The 17,016-nt window shown below is 45.1% G+C and overlaps 1 protein-coding gene across 1 annotated transcript; it reads left to right on the top strand.

The window, feature by feature from the left end:
• The first annotated feature begins 12,902 nt into the window (after nt 1-12,902).
• On the top strand, nt 12,903-16,030 carry LOC142889619 (zinc finger BED domain-containing protein 6-like). The gene is made up of 6 exons (XM_076028396.1): nt 12,903-13,471; nt 13,571-14,156; nt 14,232-14,421; nt 14,935-15,090; nt 15,239-15,466; nt 15,796-16,030. Exons 1-6 carry the CDS (start codon nt 13,013-13,015, stop codon nt 16,028-16,030), a joined length of 1,854 nt encoding a protein of 617 aa, XP_075884511.1. The 5' UTR covers nt 12,903-13,012.
• The last annotated feature ends 986 nt before the right edge of the window (nt 16,031-17,016 follow it).

Below are 17,016 nucleotides of genomic sequence, written 5' to 3'. Positions count from 1 at the left end.
TGAAAATCTATTCTTCAATGTCAACCCTGCATCTTTCTTAACCTGGGGATCCCTTAGTTTTCTGATGTCAAACCTTCTCTGTGCCCTACTTTCTATCCTTGCCTTTGCAGCTAGCGTTAATCTAAACTCTCTTATCAGTAAATGATGGTCAGAGTCGATGTCTGCTCCTCTCTTTACCCTCACATCGAGGAGTAGCTTCCTCCATTTTCTTGCTATTGTTATGTGGTCTATCTGATTTTCTGTACTTAGATCGGGGGAGATCCAAGTGGCTTTGTGTATGGGCTTGTGTGGGAATAACCTCCCTCCAATGATTAGTTCGTTGAAGGTGCAGAAGACCGCAAAGAGAGCTCCATTCTCGTCCACCTCTCCGAGACCTTCGTTTCCCATAATGCTTGTCCACTTGGTGTTGTCCCTCCCTATCTTAGCATTCACGTCTCCCATAACTATTTGGATACCTCTCCTTGGAGACTTCCGTGTTTGCGCTTCCAATTGTTGGTAAAACTGCTCCTTCTCTTCAGTTTCAGCCAGCTTTGTCGGCGTGTAGCACTGAATGATGATATTTTATTCCTATATTGGCGCAGTGGTTTAAAATGAATGTAAAAAAAAAAAGTAGGACTATTTTTTTAAGATGGTTTATTCTTGGATGTGTAACGCTAAATTGTTTGAATATTGACTTTGATTTAATATAAACTCGGTAAAAGACTTAAAGATTAGATTAGATTCAACTTTATTGTCATTGCACATGTCACAAGTACAGAGCAACAAAATGCAGTAAGCATCCAACCAGAGTAGTTGACAGGGAATTAAATACAAATATAGACTATAAACACATTATAATGTATATGCACCTATACATAGTGTAAATGATGTAAATGAATTATACATATCTACATACACACAATTGTTCAAAAGTTTTAGATCACTGACTGATTCCATCCATTGAACTCCATTATAAGCAGCTTCATGAAAAAACTACTAGAATGCTTCAAGCACATTACATGCGCAGGAAAATCAGTCAGGATGTGCTGACTGATGCACATTATGGGATGGCTTTGACAGTTGTTGCCTTGAATGTCTAATTGAATGTGATTTTAGAGAATGAATATCAAGTGTGCAATATATCATTACAGAAGTTGAATGCTTTAAAATTGCTAAAAAGAAAAAAGGTTTTTGAAAACAAAGCTTTGTATTATAATAACATTTATTATGTTGTGCTAAACCATAAAATCGGACCGAAGCACCAAGGACCACAACCATCGGAGTAGAACGAACAGAGAAAATGTTGGAGGTTTGTTCAGCCTAATGCGGATGCGATGGAACACCGGTCTGCAGCCAGACCCCTCTCGTCCGGTCGGCAACGGGAGTGAGACGGGCTCGACTCGGCCGGTGGACGATGAGAGAATAGTCAGCCACGGCAATATTTGAAAACATGTATGAGGACTGTGAGATTATTGTGACATTCGTTTTAAGACTACTTGCAACGTACACACGCTGAATGGTGAATGGACTTAAGTTGTGCAGATATTCTTGTCTAATAATAAACGACTCTATGACTGAAGTGATCGTTTCAGCGTACATATTTTCTCTGCTAGGACAGTGTTTTGATACAAGTCAACAGTATGAAACAAAATCATTCTAAGCCCTATTAAAAAAATGTCTGGCAAAAATACAAAACAAAAACACGGTCAGCACACAAAGTAAAATATATTTCCGGGGACACAGAAGGCACAAAAAACGTCCAGGGACCTTCGGTCCGCCTTGCGGCGGTAACTCAGCCCACGCTGGGTCCGTACGAAGCTGGATTAGCCGCTAAACAGCTGCTAAAGGGTTAAGCCTTCATGAAGGTAAGTGTTTAAATTGTGCCTGTTTCATAAAGTTTGCTGTTTACTATTCACTCCTAACTGAGGAAGTGAGGCTCAGCAGCGACCAAGAGTGATACCAATCACAGCGGAGTGGGCCGGGCGGGGGCGTACACCGGCAAGGCTGGGGGTGGAGTGAAGTGAAACAGACCATTTTTGAGGGGTGCAGTAAATACGAGGAAACGAGCCGCGAGATACGCAAATCTAAAAAGCATTCAGTGCGGAAAATTGTGTGTTGCTGCTCTGTAGGGGCCAGATGTCAAATACAAAAGCCAGAAAATTAGTATAATAGGTGACCTTTAAAACGGCCGACTTTTAGTGTGTTCACACAGAAAACAGGGTCAACCCCCTAATTTCAGTGGGAAAGTGGCTTGACTGTAGCCTTTTGCTATGAACCTTGCCTTTTATTTATTCGACCCATCCATGTCACTCTTAGGTGCATATACCCATCTGCCCCCCCACTGCCTGTTTGTCCGGGAGCAACTGTGTGAGGCTGAAGGTCTCGTTCTCCTCCAGTGATTTCACCACATTATCCATACCCTCTTATTCACTGCCTTGACCTGTTTGACATTATGGCTTCTCTGTTTGAGGAATGTCACATACTGCTCTGTAGCAAGAGTCCATGCATGTGTAACACAGGGCCTCAAATAACTCCATGTTTTTTGTTAAAATTCTTCTTTTAAATAATTTATTTTAACTGTGAGATGGACAATGCATTTGGCAGTCATTAAGACTCTGTAAAATAGTTCATCTTATTTTGAAATTAATAACTAAATCATTGAAGCTTATTTATATGCGTGCCAGGTGGGTTTGCCCCCACCTTTGCGTCATCAATCACACCTGCGCCGGAGTGAAATTTTCGCGTCATTAATTACACCTGCGCCAGAGCGCAGAGTGAAACCAGCCGGACCTGGCGTGTCCACGCTGAGAACTGTCTTCCGCAGCTTTTAGCATTTCGGCTAGCAATCCCAAAGGTAGGCATTCATTGCTGAATGTTTTTAAAAAGCTTATGGCGCATGGTGGTGGGGTTTAAAGCGGGAACTGTTGTGTGCAGTGGGCTTGGCCATAAGCCAACCGGAGGAGGAACCCTGGCGGGTGCCCGTTCATCGAGAGGTGGTGATGTGTGTGCGTGATCGTTGTGCGTTCACCGCTTGGGTGAGCTTGCTTTACGTAACACCTTGCCAGTTTGTGGCCGCTGCTTAAACGTTGTCCTCGCTCTCTTGTAGCTGTTAAAGCCGCAGTTTTCTGACCCTCTCCTCCTCTGGCGTTCGGTTTGGAGGCTGCTTTGCAGCTGAACACCGGTGCCCCGAAACGGGTACTGGAAGGACGCTGGGCACAACCCCCTGCCTGGGTGCAGTCGCTCCGTCTTCCTCCGCTTTCTCCGTACCTCTGTTACTGTTGCGGCGGCGATGTCCTCGCAACCAATTGCCGCAGTAGTCTGGCCGGGTAACAGCGGTGTCACCACTACAACGCGGACACTTTTCCTTTGATTTTGGTTTATTTGGTTTAGACAATTGAGTTTGTCTGTTTCTTTTGTAAACGTAATCACTTTCTTTCGTTGGTTTTCTTTGTTTTGTTGTTAAATGTTGGTGAAACTTTCGGTTATTTGAGTAGCGATTTTGTTATAGTTTGATTTCCTTTTTAGTTCCGTGTGTGTGTGTGTTAAATAACTGCCTTTTTGTTTTAACTGCTTAACGCTTACCTGAGTGTCTCAAGGTATTCGTATACTATAGTGGTGTAAAGATAAACCGATTTGAATCGGTTATCGGTCTGACGTATGAGAGCCGAGTGCATCGGTTGATGGAGCCCTGGATCGCTAAAAATCGGTAAAGTCAAAATAGGCACTTGGGGTTAAATTGTCCATTTGTATTGAATTGCACTGAACCGAATCATACCAAATTAACTAGTTTTTATGAATCGTCCCCGGATCGTAGCTTGTGAATCCAGATTTGAATCGGATCGTTTTGTGAGTGAAAGATTCATACCCCTAGTATATTTTTGTTCTTTCTTTTGGACAGGAGTTGGCGTAGCGTGCGGCAGACTGCGTCGGTGGTGGTTCCCCTTCACTTTGGTTTATTTTGCACAGCATGAGGTGAATTTTGGTTTGTAGTGATTCCCTTGGCTTTGTTTATTCCCCTGTTTTTTTTGAGTTTTCTTTGGTTTGTTTTGCCTGTCCGCTCGGCTACGTCCAGCCCTGTTCCCCCTTAGTTTCTCATGTTGAACAGTCTTTTTGGTATGGTACTTATTTTCTTGACACCTGGTGTTTAAAAAAAGTTAACTATTTTAAATAGTTGTCAAATAAAGCTGTTTCATTGGAAGTCCATCTCGTCCTCTTAAATTTCAAAGTGTAACGAACCTGTGTATCCCGAGGAATTTTAGTGTAGTTTGTTTCCTGGGGTGCAACTCCCCAGGTGGTGTTGTCCGGCAACCCTCCCCCATTTTCCTTTATACCCACCATCAGAATTGTCTCCACCTCTGCCAGACCCACCCCCTCGCCACATATGCACTAAAAACTGTTAAGTGTTAAAATGGTGAAAAGAAAAAAAAAAGGTATAGCCACTTAGGGCGTGTTTTCATTGCCACGGTACGCCACACCTCGGTACGATTGTGTTTTCATTGGCTCTGTGATCACGAGGCCGTGGGCGGACTCGATGCGGTGAAGTGGGACAATGTTTTCATCAGCAACCTTTATATTTTCACCAAAAGTAAACACGAGCCAAGGAAGACGTTAAATGCCGCTGTGTTCGAGGCTTCCTCGCAGCGGGGAGCCACGTCCTCGACGAATCCGTATTTCCTCTCGCCTCAAGGCCTCCTCGGATTCCCTAGCTTGCTGTGCCTCACGCAGGAGCAACTGGATTTGTTCCGAGCGCTGCGTCTTTTGCCGCTCGTCGTTTTCATGAATATGGTTAAACACACCCGCGACGTCGAGGGCATTCCTGGTTTGCCCGCCCCTCCCCAAAAGACAAAAAAACGTGTATTGAAATAGCTGCCTTCAAAAAATGTATACACATATAAATGTATTTGTACAACATCAATAGTAGCTACTTGTATTCACGGTCAAATGTACCTGACACGGAGCGCTGCGAAGGAGTTGGCGTCGATGTTCGCTACGACAGGGGACATCGACGAGGACACTGAGCCAATCAGTGCCCTGCTCTTCGCTACATCACCACTAAACTCACTTTGACTCGCTTGGCCCCTCAATGATAGAGGTACCAAAACAGCACCCCCTACAGCCGTGTAGCGGCCAGTGCAAACACCCTAAACACGCCCTTAGCTGCTACGGTTGCTTGGTTTCATTTGCAATTTATCGAAATGTTCATTGTTGATCTGTTTACAAAGGAGGATGTTGTTTTCCTTATCTGTGTTGAGGAAAAAAAGATATTGGTGAGATTATTTGATTGTGTTTATTTCATGATTGTAAGTAATGAAAGAGGTTAATTTTTAGTGCATTCTCTCACTGTTACCGGTGCAAGGGGAGAAAACTAAGTACGTTGAGCCATTTTACCTCAAAGATTACTGTCAGTTTACTGTACTGAATGTATTTTTTCACCAACTTCAAGGCGCACTGTGATCTTTTTTATTTTTGAAAAATGCTTTTTGGTTGTTTACTATAATAACCATGGTAATTTATGGTTTTGAAATGGTTATTGATGCAAATTGAATATTTGAACATGAGTATAAGAAGTACTTTGAATGTATTTTTGGTTTCACAACTACAAATGAACACATGTTCTTGAACTAAAGAGATTTTTGTTGTACAACTAAACCTTTTGGCAATAATACATGGAGAATTAGAAAATGAACAAGACTTTGAAAATAACAATAAGTTTGGATTTCCTTTGACCTGCTTATAGGTCAGGTTTTTTTGTTGGATGACATCGTTTAGAAGAGGTTGCATCCACGTTCCAGCATCTATCGGAGAACTTCCTGTTGGCTTGGTGAGTCTTCCAGAGACTGTTTCTAGATCACAAGATCTCAGGATTCCCAGTGTGAGCTGGGTGCCGAGCCGCATCGAACAACTGGTATCGAACTCGAGAATCGTGAAGGATCCTGGGTCCTCCTTCCTCAGGGACTGTGTGGTAGGACAAACGCATACACTGACACTAATCGGAGGAGAAAACAAAAAGTGCCCAAACACTGACCATGGGTAAAAAGGTTTCATTTTTTCCGGCTCTATTTTTATTTTCCATTTAAAGGTCCCATATTGTGCAAAATGCACTTTAGTGCAGTTTTCTATCAATAATATGCATCCCCGGCTTGTGTACGATCCCCCCTGGTATGAAAAAAAGTCCGTCCTCGACCCTCTTCAGCTTTCTCCTTCTTTCGATAATGTGTGCTTCAATCGGGCAGATTGTACTTCCGTGACTTAGTGACATCACCAAGACACGGAAGTGCACTCAACCCCGCCCCCTCAGGTTAGTGGCACCGCCTCTGGTAAAAGTTTGTCACACCCACAGAAATTCCAGAAGCTGTGCCATGTTTTTCTGCTCGCAAACGCTCCAGTGAGAACAATGGCGAAACTACGATCAGGAAGAAGGGGTTGCTCTGCTTCTGGCTGTACAAATGAGCATCCCAGTCTTTTTCTAAGTCCGTCGTCCGAGTCTTTGAGAAGACCGTGGGTTAGTCTTTTATTTTTGAAGGACGTGTACCGACAGCAGTTCCAAAACTATTGTGTGTGCTCACCATTTTGCAAAGGACTGTTTTGTTAATGAAAGCCAGTTCAAAGCTGGATTTGCACTTTGTTTAAACACAAAGAATGGATCGGTCCCAACGGTTTGTGACACGACTACAAACGTGGAAGATGTAAGTTTTTAACATTTTATTTTGATTTACGGTTTAGCCTGCCTTCCTATCCTTTCAATGTGTTTTTAGCATTGCAGCTAACGTAAGGCAACGTTACTGTTGTAAACTAACGCTACAACATAGTCTCTGTAGTAACGTTAACGTCATGTTTAAACGCAAATGTAATGTAAACTAAATTGGGACGTTTGCAGAAAATGTGTCCTAAAAAATAACCTTCATTTTCCATATCAAACTCTATTCGATTTCAGTAACTTCATGGTAGCGAGAGATGAGAGGTGGGTGTGTCTGCAAAAGTCAAGGTGACAGCCTACTTTGACACCAAAAGGCTTTTCGTAAAAAAAAAGCATAGTTTTTGGGCTTTGGTTTGTCTCAAAGCTCCCTTCCCCCTCTCACATACCTGTAATGTCAGCCTTGTTTTGACTCATCGCTGATACTCAGCCTGCGTCCAGCTTTTCCTCAATCATATGTTAATTACAAGCGAAAACCAGCTCACATACATAGTGGGGGGTGATAACGTGTGTTCTAATCCCCATGTGCTCTTCACAGGCCAGCACATCAACTCCCCGTTTACAGATGCCAGCATCAAGAGATGTTGCCTGTCAGACTGACAAGGAGACGCATTCTGTAGGCACACAGCTGTCGTTGAAGTCTCTAGGAGCTTCTTACAGAACTGCAGGTGTGCAGCCACCTTCATTAGGCTACATTTACTTGGGATGAAGTTAGTAATAAGTCACATCCTATAATACTTCTGTCTCCGCTCAGTAAATCACTTTAGTTTTTCTTTTTTAATTTTGGTTACAGGTGTACAGGCTACGGTGGCCTGCAGGGATTTTGGTGTTGGTATATCCAATGATGCAGCTCCATTCCAGTTTTCATCCACACAAGCGACCGTCGAAGAGAGCTCGCATGGATATGGAGGAGGAGCTGGACGAGGAAGATCCTTAAGAGAGTAGCTCTTCATTAGCAGCTTCAAAGGGGCTGGACTCAACCTATGACCCTGCAGAGTCACAGTTCAGACAGAGTCAACAATTATGTTGTAAGTAATTCTAGCCTGTGTCATGAGTGTGTTGTGCGTGTAATAATTTTGAAGCTTAAAGCTTTACACACTGAACGCCTTTTTGACGCGGTCCGACGCACGGTCAGGCGCTGACCTGGCGTGAACGTGCTGTGACGACATCTTGGCGCGGCCAATAGGAGAGAAGCCGGTTCTGGAAAAAAGTTCCCGATGCGGAGCAGGACGCCTGTTGCTAAGCGATGGCGCAGGATTCTTTTCTCCACGGCGCGCTTTTCGTTCGTGTCCGAAAAATGGTGTATCTGTCGTTGGCGCAGCGAAAAGCTCTGGCTTTATATTTAGTTTGGAGGAGGAGGAGGAGACGAGCAGCTGCTTGAAAGAGAAGGGTGTGGGTCCACCCGATTTTAATGTTGAGGCAGGATTTGGGCGAGTACAACCTCGTCCAGGAGCTCAACGTCCACACGGACCGCTTTGAGCAGTACTTCAGGCTGAGCAAGGAGCAGTTTGACCGCCTGTTGTCGCAAGTGCGTCCAAGCATCAGCAGAATGTGGCCGACCCTCAGGAAGCCCATTTCTCCAACTGAACGCCTGGCCATGTGTTTGAGGTGAGGTGACTTTTTATATGTGGTTTATATACGGATGTACCATTACATAAGACAGTCCCGCTCTTAATATATAGCTAGGTAGAGAGTGTATTTATTATTATTACTTATTACAATTATTTACTTGTTTCTTAATTTTTTGTCTCACTTTTTTCCAGATTCCGGGCAACTGGAGACTCCTACACCACCATTGCCTCCAGTTACCGTGTAGGGATCTCAACAGTGGCAGGCATCGTCCCAGAAGTCTGCCAAAAGATTTGGGAAAGCCTTTTGGAGGAGTTCCTCCCTGTCCTGCGGGCGGCAGATTGGAGGGAAATTGCGAAGGGTTTCTGGGAGAGGTGGAATTTCCCCAACGGTTTGGGGGCCTTGGATGGCAAACATGTTGTCATCAAGGCACCAGCAAACTCCGGCTCGCAGTACTACAATTACAAGGGCACGTACTCCATTGTGCTCCTTGCCCTAGTGGATGCGAGCTACAGTTTCAGGGTGGTTGATGTGGGGGCTTTTGGCCGCAGCAGTGATGGTGCATCTTTTCTCCATCAGCTTGGGGGCGTGCTTTGCGGGAGGGGACTCTGGACCTGCCAGACCACCTGGCGCAGAACACCTGGCCCCTATGCCTCACACTTTGGTGGCAGATGAAGCTTTTCCTCAAGTTGGTACACTTCTTTTAATGGGTTATTTATCACTGTGTAGTTTATCTTCTCTAAATATTTCTACCATTGTATTCTTAAATAACAAAATGCTTTCACTTAATATAGTCATCATTTGGAAAGTTTATGTGAAACATGGAAATTGTTTTAAGTATTTTATAGGTAAATATAGCATTATGCTAACAAATGTTCATTCAATGATCACATTTTTATTTACCTTTTTATATTGTTGTCCTCAATAGTTTGTGTATTTTTGCCAATGGGGGCTGATGTTTAATTTGTTGTTGTTGTTGTTCTGCCATAGGAGGCATATGCTTCGGCCCTACCCAGGGAGAAACCTCAAGGTCTCAGAGGGTCTTCAATTATTGCCTCTCGAGCCCGCAGAGCGGTGGAGAACGGCTTCGGCATACTCGCTGCCCAGTGGAGGGCCCTGCTGTAAAACCTGCTGTATTCTGGAATTTGCCGGTCCGCGTAACACATTGCTGCATACATCCGGATATCTCCGGGAAATAGCAGGTTTGCCTGAACTTTACTGTGCCCAGATATTTCTGGATATGGCCCTTCTCATGCAGTGGGGTCTACCACCGGGTTCTCGAAGTTATGCCGGAAACTGCAGACTGGGTTGTGAAGGCAACTGTGGCTCTTCACAATTTCCAGAGGTTGCACTTGTCACCACTGGAAAAACAAGCTGAGGCCCAGACCCCCCCTGCACTGCAAGAGCTGGGAAGGAGTGGTGCAAATCGTCCCACCCAGGATGCCATTGCTGTAAGGGAGAATTTCACAACTTTCTTTCTTTCAGCTGCTGGTTGCCATGGCAAAAGAATTTATAATCCTGAAAACCTGACCCTCTTTTCTGCTGCTCCCCAAAAAAGGCTCTTTTAAGAGCCAACCATTTACTACTGAAGTGCTATTCCTGATGTAATAAACAATATGTAGATACAAGGAATATAGTTTTTTATTTAATTCATTTAGATATCATTTAATTTCATATCTGCACTTAGAATATATCTACTGATACAAATACTGCTTTCTTTCCCCAAAATTTTTTATTGAACAATAAATTTTTATTTAACAAAGGAACAGTTTGTACGGTTGTGTGTTTTTGTATAATGAAGATAGGAACACTGAGGGGTAGATCCACAAAGCGATTGCGCGGCTTTTGCGGCAGAAAATCCGTAAAAATAGCGCAAAAAAACGTGAAAATCGGCACAAAATGCGCAGAGGCGTAAAGTAGCGGCAGGATTGCGCCAGACTCATATTAATGTATTTATTTATTTAAAAGAGTCATTACGCGCAAAATGACACCCCCTTCAATGCAAATATGCCTCATTCAAACAGCGGCAGATCCAGAAAGAGTTTACGCTCGTGTCCGCGCGCAGTTTGACAGACGCAAACACCGCCAGCCAAAACCAGGCGCAGCTTCTGTCTGTCAGTGTTTCTGGCTTCTGAGTGAAACTTTCCTCTCAGAAAAGCCTGAGATATATCCCGAAATATTATATAGATAGGCATAGACTACAGTATATATGCCAATATTTTAGATAGGCTATGAAAAATACAAATGGTACTCAGGTGTTGGTGACTAACGCGTCTTGACTTTCTTTCATTATGGCAGCAGTCTTGGTAGACGGAGGAGGCATCGTAATGCCAGGCGCGCACAGGAGCGCCTTTATCCTAGCAGAGTTTCACTGTCAAACACACGCACTCACCAACAACCTTTGGCGCAAACTGCTCTCAGGTTGCCAGACCGCAACATTCGCACTCGTTTCAGGTGCTGCATTCGTGGGCGTGTTTGCGCCTGCATGTCATTAGCGCAAAAACATTTGTGGGTACCCGTACCTGTGGCGCAAATTGCGGCCGCAATCCCGCCGCAAAATGCGCCGCATTTTAGCGCTGCGCGCCCTTCTTTGAGGATCTGCTAGTGATGTTACGAGACGTGCCGAGGCTTCGAAGCGTGTCGAGTAATGATTGGGCCGTTTCCGCGAAGCGCGTATCGAGGCTTGCTTCATTTAGGGGAGGAGCCAAAAATGATGACGTCCGAAGCCTCGCTGCCCGGCCGTACCACGTGATTGCTTCGGGAAGTGGTTCAGATTTTGCCGCAAGGTTTAACGGTTTATATAGTGTGGTGAATTCTTCTGGTGGATTCAGGTGATGTAGATGTTGAAGGAGTCTTCACTGACACAGACTTAGTTGTATATAAAAACTGGTTTATTTGCAAAGAAGTCAAGAGTCAGACAGGCACCATGGAACGCCTGGGGATGTCTCTGGGCCAGATGTGAGCAACTCCGATGATCCTTTGTTCACATCACCTCTTATACCCCCAGCAACCAGGGAGGAAGATACAGGAAGTGGAGGAGGATGTATGCATTCCATAGTTGCACCCCCAATGGCCATCTGGTTTCAATTTGGTGGACCTTGGCAACGACAAGACCATATATGGACCCTAACATCCTCAGGGAAGGAGTGCCACAGCGGGTTCACCGCTGAGTTCACATCAGGCCATACACATAAGATCACATGAGGACATATGCATAGATTCAGATACTACAATAGACTCAGGCCTCCATTCAAAATGGGGGTTTTTGTAGGAGAGTTGCAGTCAGTTGAGATTTGGAGAGAGTTTGAATTACTAGATTTTGGATAGCGTATAGTTTGGAGAGATAGCGTTTAGTTTGGAGAGTTTAGAGAGAGTGAGGAGAGGAAGGTGATTCGATAGAGCCAGCGAGGAAGAGGAGGATTTCCCCTGTGTGGGAACACTTTGATTTGATTTCTCCTAACAAGGTAAGCTAAATCTAAACATTATTACAGACGCATTTGGTTTGCTTATCAAGAACTTTTTTCACGGTTTCTTAATTTATTCATAGGTGAGGTGGTTATTGTGTTCCAAGGAGTTGGGGTACAATAATAACACCTCATCCATGCTAAGGCATTACCGTGCCTTGCATGAGAACAAGGAGGAAACTAGAGCTTCATCTAGCCATGGTAAGTCATAACAATTTTACAAAGACACTATCACAATTTTTCTATGTTCACTTTTGTTTATTGTACAAATAAAGACTAGTAACATTGTATTTATTCTCTTTTAACCAGCCACCAGAAAACAGGAGCTGGATGAAGCTCTTGTCTCCATGGTAGTGAAGGACACTCAGCCCTTCAGTATTGTGGAAGACGTTGGATTCAGGGCATTTGTGTCCAAACTGGATCCGAATTATGTTCTCCCTACAAGGCAGTAGGGGTGCAGCGGTTAACCGGTTTTACTATTAACCGCGACGTTCAGCAAAACCGGTTATTTCCGCTCACAACAGTCCGTCAGTTTAAACTCCTGTGCGGCGCAAAATGAAGCCGGGACGTTCCCTTTGTCTCTTTCTCGCTTTGTTTCCGCACGGCCCATTTAGCGGGCGTACCACAACACACACGTTTCTTGTAGTGGTGGGAGCTCAGCTAGCTAAACATGGTGGCTACGTTAGAATAGAGCTAATGACAGACGTTGCAGAGCAGGCAGATAGACCGAACGAAAACCACCTCTTTCCACCAAAACGTCTGAGGTCGGCAGTGTGGGAGCATTTTGGCTACAAGAAGGACGTTAATGTTTTGCTGTTCTAAAGGGAAATCCCACCATACAGTCAGACTTGGTTTATTCTGTCCGGCCCACGTGAAGGCAGTCATAAATCCGCCCCACCCCCCGCAACAAAACTTTGCCGGCACGTTAGCGTAGCGCGACAGCAATAGCGTGCTTCCGCTCCCCCGGTCCAAAGAAAAAAAGAAAAATGCCGGGACGCGCAATTTCCAACCAGCAACCCCGCCCCCCAACGAACCGTGGCCCGCCGACACGATGCAGTTCCGTCATGTGGCCCATTGCAAATAAAGTTTGGCGACACCTGTGTTATGTCTATAATAATAATCGTAAAACCGTAAAATCGCGTTTTTTTTCTCAGACTATAATCGTACACCAAATTATGAAACCGTTGCACCCCTACAAGGCAGGTATGTATGGGTGCATGCATGAAACAAATGAGTATTTAATTGTATGTCTCACAATTCAAACAAATTCAGCATTATATATTTTTTCCTTTAGGCTCTGAAGGCCATGGTGGAGGCCAATTATGAGTCTGCAAAGGAGAAGGCTAAGGCTACCGTTGAGAAGGTGGCTGCTGTTAGCCTTACTTCTGACATGTGGACATCCATTAACATGGATGCCTACCTGGCTGTGACATGCCATTTTGTGGGGGAGAACACCAGGCTCAGTTCAGTGCTGTTGGGAGTGCAGGCATTTCCCCAGTCACACACTGATGAAAATATTGCACGTGTGAAAGCCTCCCTAATGGAGGATTGGGGAATCACCAACAAGGTGACATGCATGGTCACTGACGGTGCTCCCAATATGGTGGCCTGTGTGAGAGAGCTGAAGCTTCGGCACCATATTTGCACAGCACACGCACTGAATTTGATCATCGAGAAGGCACTTGACCAGAACCCTGTGCTCTCTGGCATCCGGGCCAAAGCAAGGAAGCTGTTTGGCTTCTTCAGAAGCAGCACCGCTGCTAAGGTACGGTCATTCCCTTTATTTAAATTTGTAATAACACTTATAGTTTGTCTGCGTTCCTGCTGCAGTGATTTAATGGCCTACTCATCTGTATCTTTAAAGGAGAAGCTTACACAAGTGCAGCTTCATCTGGGGATGGCAAATAGAAAGCTCATGCAAGAAGTTGACACCAGATGGAAGAGCACTTTTTTGATGCTGCAACGTTTGGTGGAGCAAAGGGAGCCAGTAGGTGCAGCGTTAGCTGGGCTCCAGCAAGACATCCCCATGATGACTTCTGAGGAATTCAACATTGTTGGAGGGTGCCTCTCTCTGCTGTCTCCCTTCTATGATGCCACTGTAGAGTTGTCGGCTGAGGAAAACGTGTCTGCCTCCAAAGTTGTCCCCCTAATGAAAATGCTGGAGTGGAACCTTCCGGAGGAAATGGCAAAGCCGGCACCTGCAGTGGCATTGGAAGTGGGAGACCAGCTCATCAGGCAACTACGGGAGAGGCTTCATACTTTGCGGTCAATGAGCATCATGTCCCTTGCTACACTCCCGGACCCACAATTCAAAGTTATTGGATTTTTCAGTCCAACAAAAGCCACCGAAGCTATAAAGCGACTGACTTCAGAGTGTGCTACGATTATAAGGGCCCAGCAAAGCAGAGAGGGAATCCCCCAGGCTTCTACCTCTCAAGATGTCACTGGAGGTAATCTATTATTTATTTTGAAATCAGTTATTCCGATGAAAACACTTACTAACATGATCTGTTGTTTCCTCTTAGGTAGCAAACTGTGGCGTCGTTTGGACACCAGTGTCCTAGAGGCAAGAAGAACTCAAAATGTCACAGCCGATGCTATCGTCGCTCCTCCATTTATGGCCCTTTCCACCAAAAAGATGTCACGACGGACGGCATGTGGGCATGTTCAGAGCATCCTGGAGTTTTGCTCTGTGTTGCCATCCAGCGCTGTCAAGTAGGCAGATGGTCACTGTTCCTCTTCTTTGTGCTATTCCGTCCACCATGATGTCTTTCATCTCCACACTAACTGGTGGTCTCTCATCCCTTGAAGAAATGGTCCGCTTGGTCGCTGACCTTTCTGGCACCGTCTTGTCCCCCTTTTTTCTTGCACATGGATTCTAGATGTGTGTTACTCTTACAGTAGCTACACAACACTTTCCTGATGCACTTTCTTGCCTTGTGCCCTTTTATTCCACATGTTGGAATCTTCATCCTTTTTATTGCCAGCATATGCCTTGGTGGGTCCTCCTTGACTGCTGCATTTGACACAGTGGACCACAATATTTTAGTAGCACGGTTGCAGCACCTTGTGGGCCTTTGTGGTAGTGCTCTGGAGCAGTGACACTCCCCTGTGGGCGATGCAGCGTACCTCTCCGAGTCAGATTGTGTGCAGTATTATATCTTTTTACATGCGGCACATTAGAGCTAGTGTCAGGTATGACAGGGATGCTCTTTTTCAACTCAGTAGATTGAGCCAGAAGGGACACTTTGACACAAACGTCCTGGATCCCTTCCGGGAGTTACAGATCCACGCTGAAGTGCCGCTGAGTCAGGCTGCAGCAGGGGGACCTCCCTGCGCCCTGAGGCCAATACAGAAGCGCAGTAGGCAGGGAGGTGTGGTACAGTGACTCCAGTGTCTGGTTCGCCGAGGACGGCTAGCTCTACCGATTATACTCTTCGCTAACGTCCAGTCTCTGGCAAATAGGATCGCCGACCTCTTCAGTCGGCTGGCCACACAGCGATACATCCAGGCTCTATCCTCTGTTTCCCAGATCGGCCAAACTGGCCGATCTGGGAATTCCAACACCCACCCGTAACTGGATTCTTGATTTCCTTACGGACAGACCACAGGTGGTGAGGATGGGAAAGAAGGTTTCTGCACAGTCACAGTTCACAGTCAGTACAGGTACCCCGCAGGGCTGTTGCCTCAGACCAAAACTCTTTGCTCTGTACACATATGACTGTGTCCCCGCCTACAACATCAACAGCTTCATCATTAAGTATGCAGATGACACGACCATTATTAGCCTAATTGGAGGAAGGAACAAATCTGCATACAGGGACCTGGTCAGCAAGGTCACTGTCTATGGGAAGGATAATGCTCTTGTTCTGAACATAGACAAAACAAGCTCTGTCTTCACATCACCAAAAGCCTCAGCTGGGCAAAAAAAACACTGCGGCAACAGTCATTCATCCATTCACTCATTCATCTTCTATACCTGCTTATTCTTATTCAGGGTCACAGGGGTCTGCTGGAGCCTATCCAAGCTGTCTTAGGGCGAAGTGCGGAAACAGTGAAAAGAGCTAAGCAGAGACTGCACTTCATCAGGCTGCTGAAGAAGGCCGGGCTTAAACAGCAGCCCCTCAAACAAGCCAACAGAGGACCGGTCGAAAGCATCCTCACCAGCAGAATCACAGTGTGGTACGGGAATACCACTGTGCCTGAGAGGAAGAGGCTGCAGAGGGTCATCAAAACCACAGAGAGGGTCATTGACTCTGACCTCATCTTCCGTAGACACCATCTTCACTCAGCGCAACAGGAAAAAAGCCCAGAGCATTCGTAGGGACAAACATCATCCAGTCCAAGCTCTATTCCAGTGGGTGGAATCTGGCCACAACCTGAGACACCGCAGGCCTGTGAGCATCAGCACTCACAAAGCCCACTTCCACAACAGTTTCTTCCCAGCCACTGTCACGCTCAAGACATTAAAAATGGACACTATAGACTTTCAAACAATTCTCCTCTCCTTTTTACTATCACAACCTCATGTGCAATATGTATGTATCATTTTTATAACTTTTAATTAACTATTGCCTTTTATCCTGATTTTTTTTATGGCCTTTTCACCTATTATTTTAGTAATTTATGTAATGTTTCTTATTAGACTAACTGCATTCTTAAACTGACTCAGGGAAATGCACAAATAATTCCAATGTACCCGTTTTAACCTGTTTTTAACTTGTACAAACAAGGGTCATTTTCCTTTTGAAAATTTGCTTTTGAAGATCACTGGCCCCACTATTGTAACCACTTAGGTATCGATCCCTGTAATAGCGAAAAAGAACAATTTGATTTAATAACATTTCTTTTTTGAAGTAGGTTTACAAAAGTGCAGCAAAAAGGTGCAAATACACTTATTCCAACAGTGCATTACTCAATGCACTGACTGCCACCAGCTCAAAACAGCCCTCCCCACAGTTTACATGTACACAAGGTTAAACAGGAGGTGTTAATCGTTAAAGCGGATCTATTATAGTCATTTTCGGGCCTTTGTATTTGATTTATGGCCCCTCCAGAGCAGCGACACATGATTACCCACACTGAAAGCTTTGTAGATCGTGTCTCTCGCTGCTCGCTTCCTCACATTTCCTGCTACCTGCGAAAACGGTCTGTTTTACTTCTCTCCACCCCCGGCCTCCTCTGTTTATGCCTCCCACCCAGCTCACTCAGCCCACTCAGCTGTGATTGGTCACACTCTTGGTCGCTGCTGAGCCTCACTTCCTCAGTGTGCCGGTGCGGGAGTTGAGAATAAATGGCAATCTTTACGAA

The sequence above is a fragment of the Nelusetta ayraudi genome, unplaced genomic scaffold (genome assembly GCF_046127955.1).
Source record: "Nelusetta ayraudi isolate G7.1 ecotype Tasmania unplaced genomic scaffold, CSIRO-AGI_Nayr_v1 ptg000023l, whole genome shotgun sequence".
Lineage (NCBI taxonomy): Eukaryota > Metazoa > Chordata > Actinopteri > Tetraodontiformes > Monacanthidae > Nelusetta > Nelusetta ayraudi.
The sequence above is the reverse complement of the archived record's forward strand: the minus strand, read 5'-3'. Positions and strand labels throughout refer to the sequence as shown.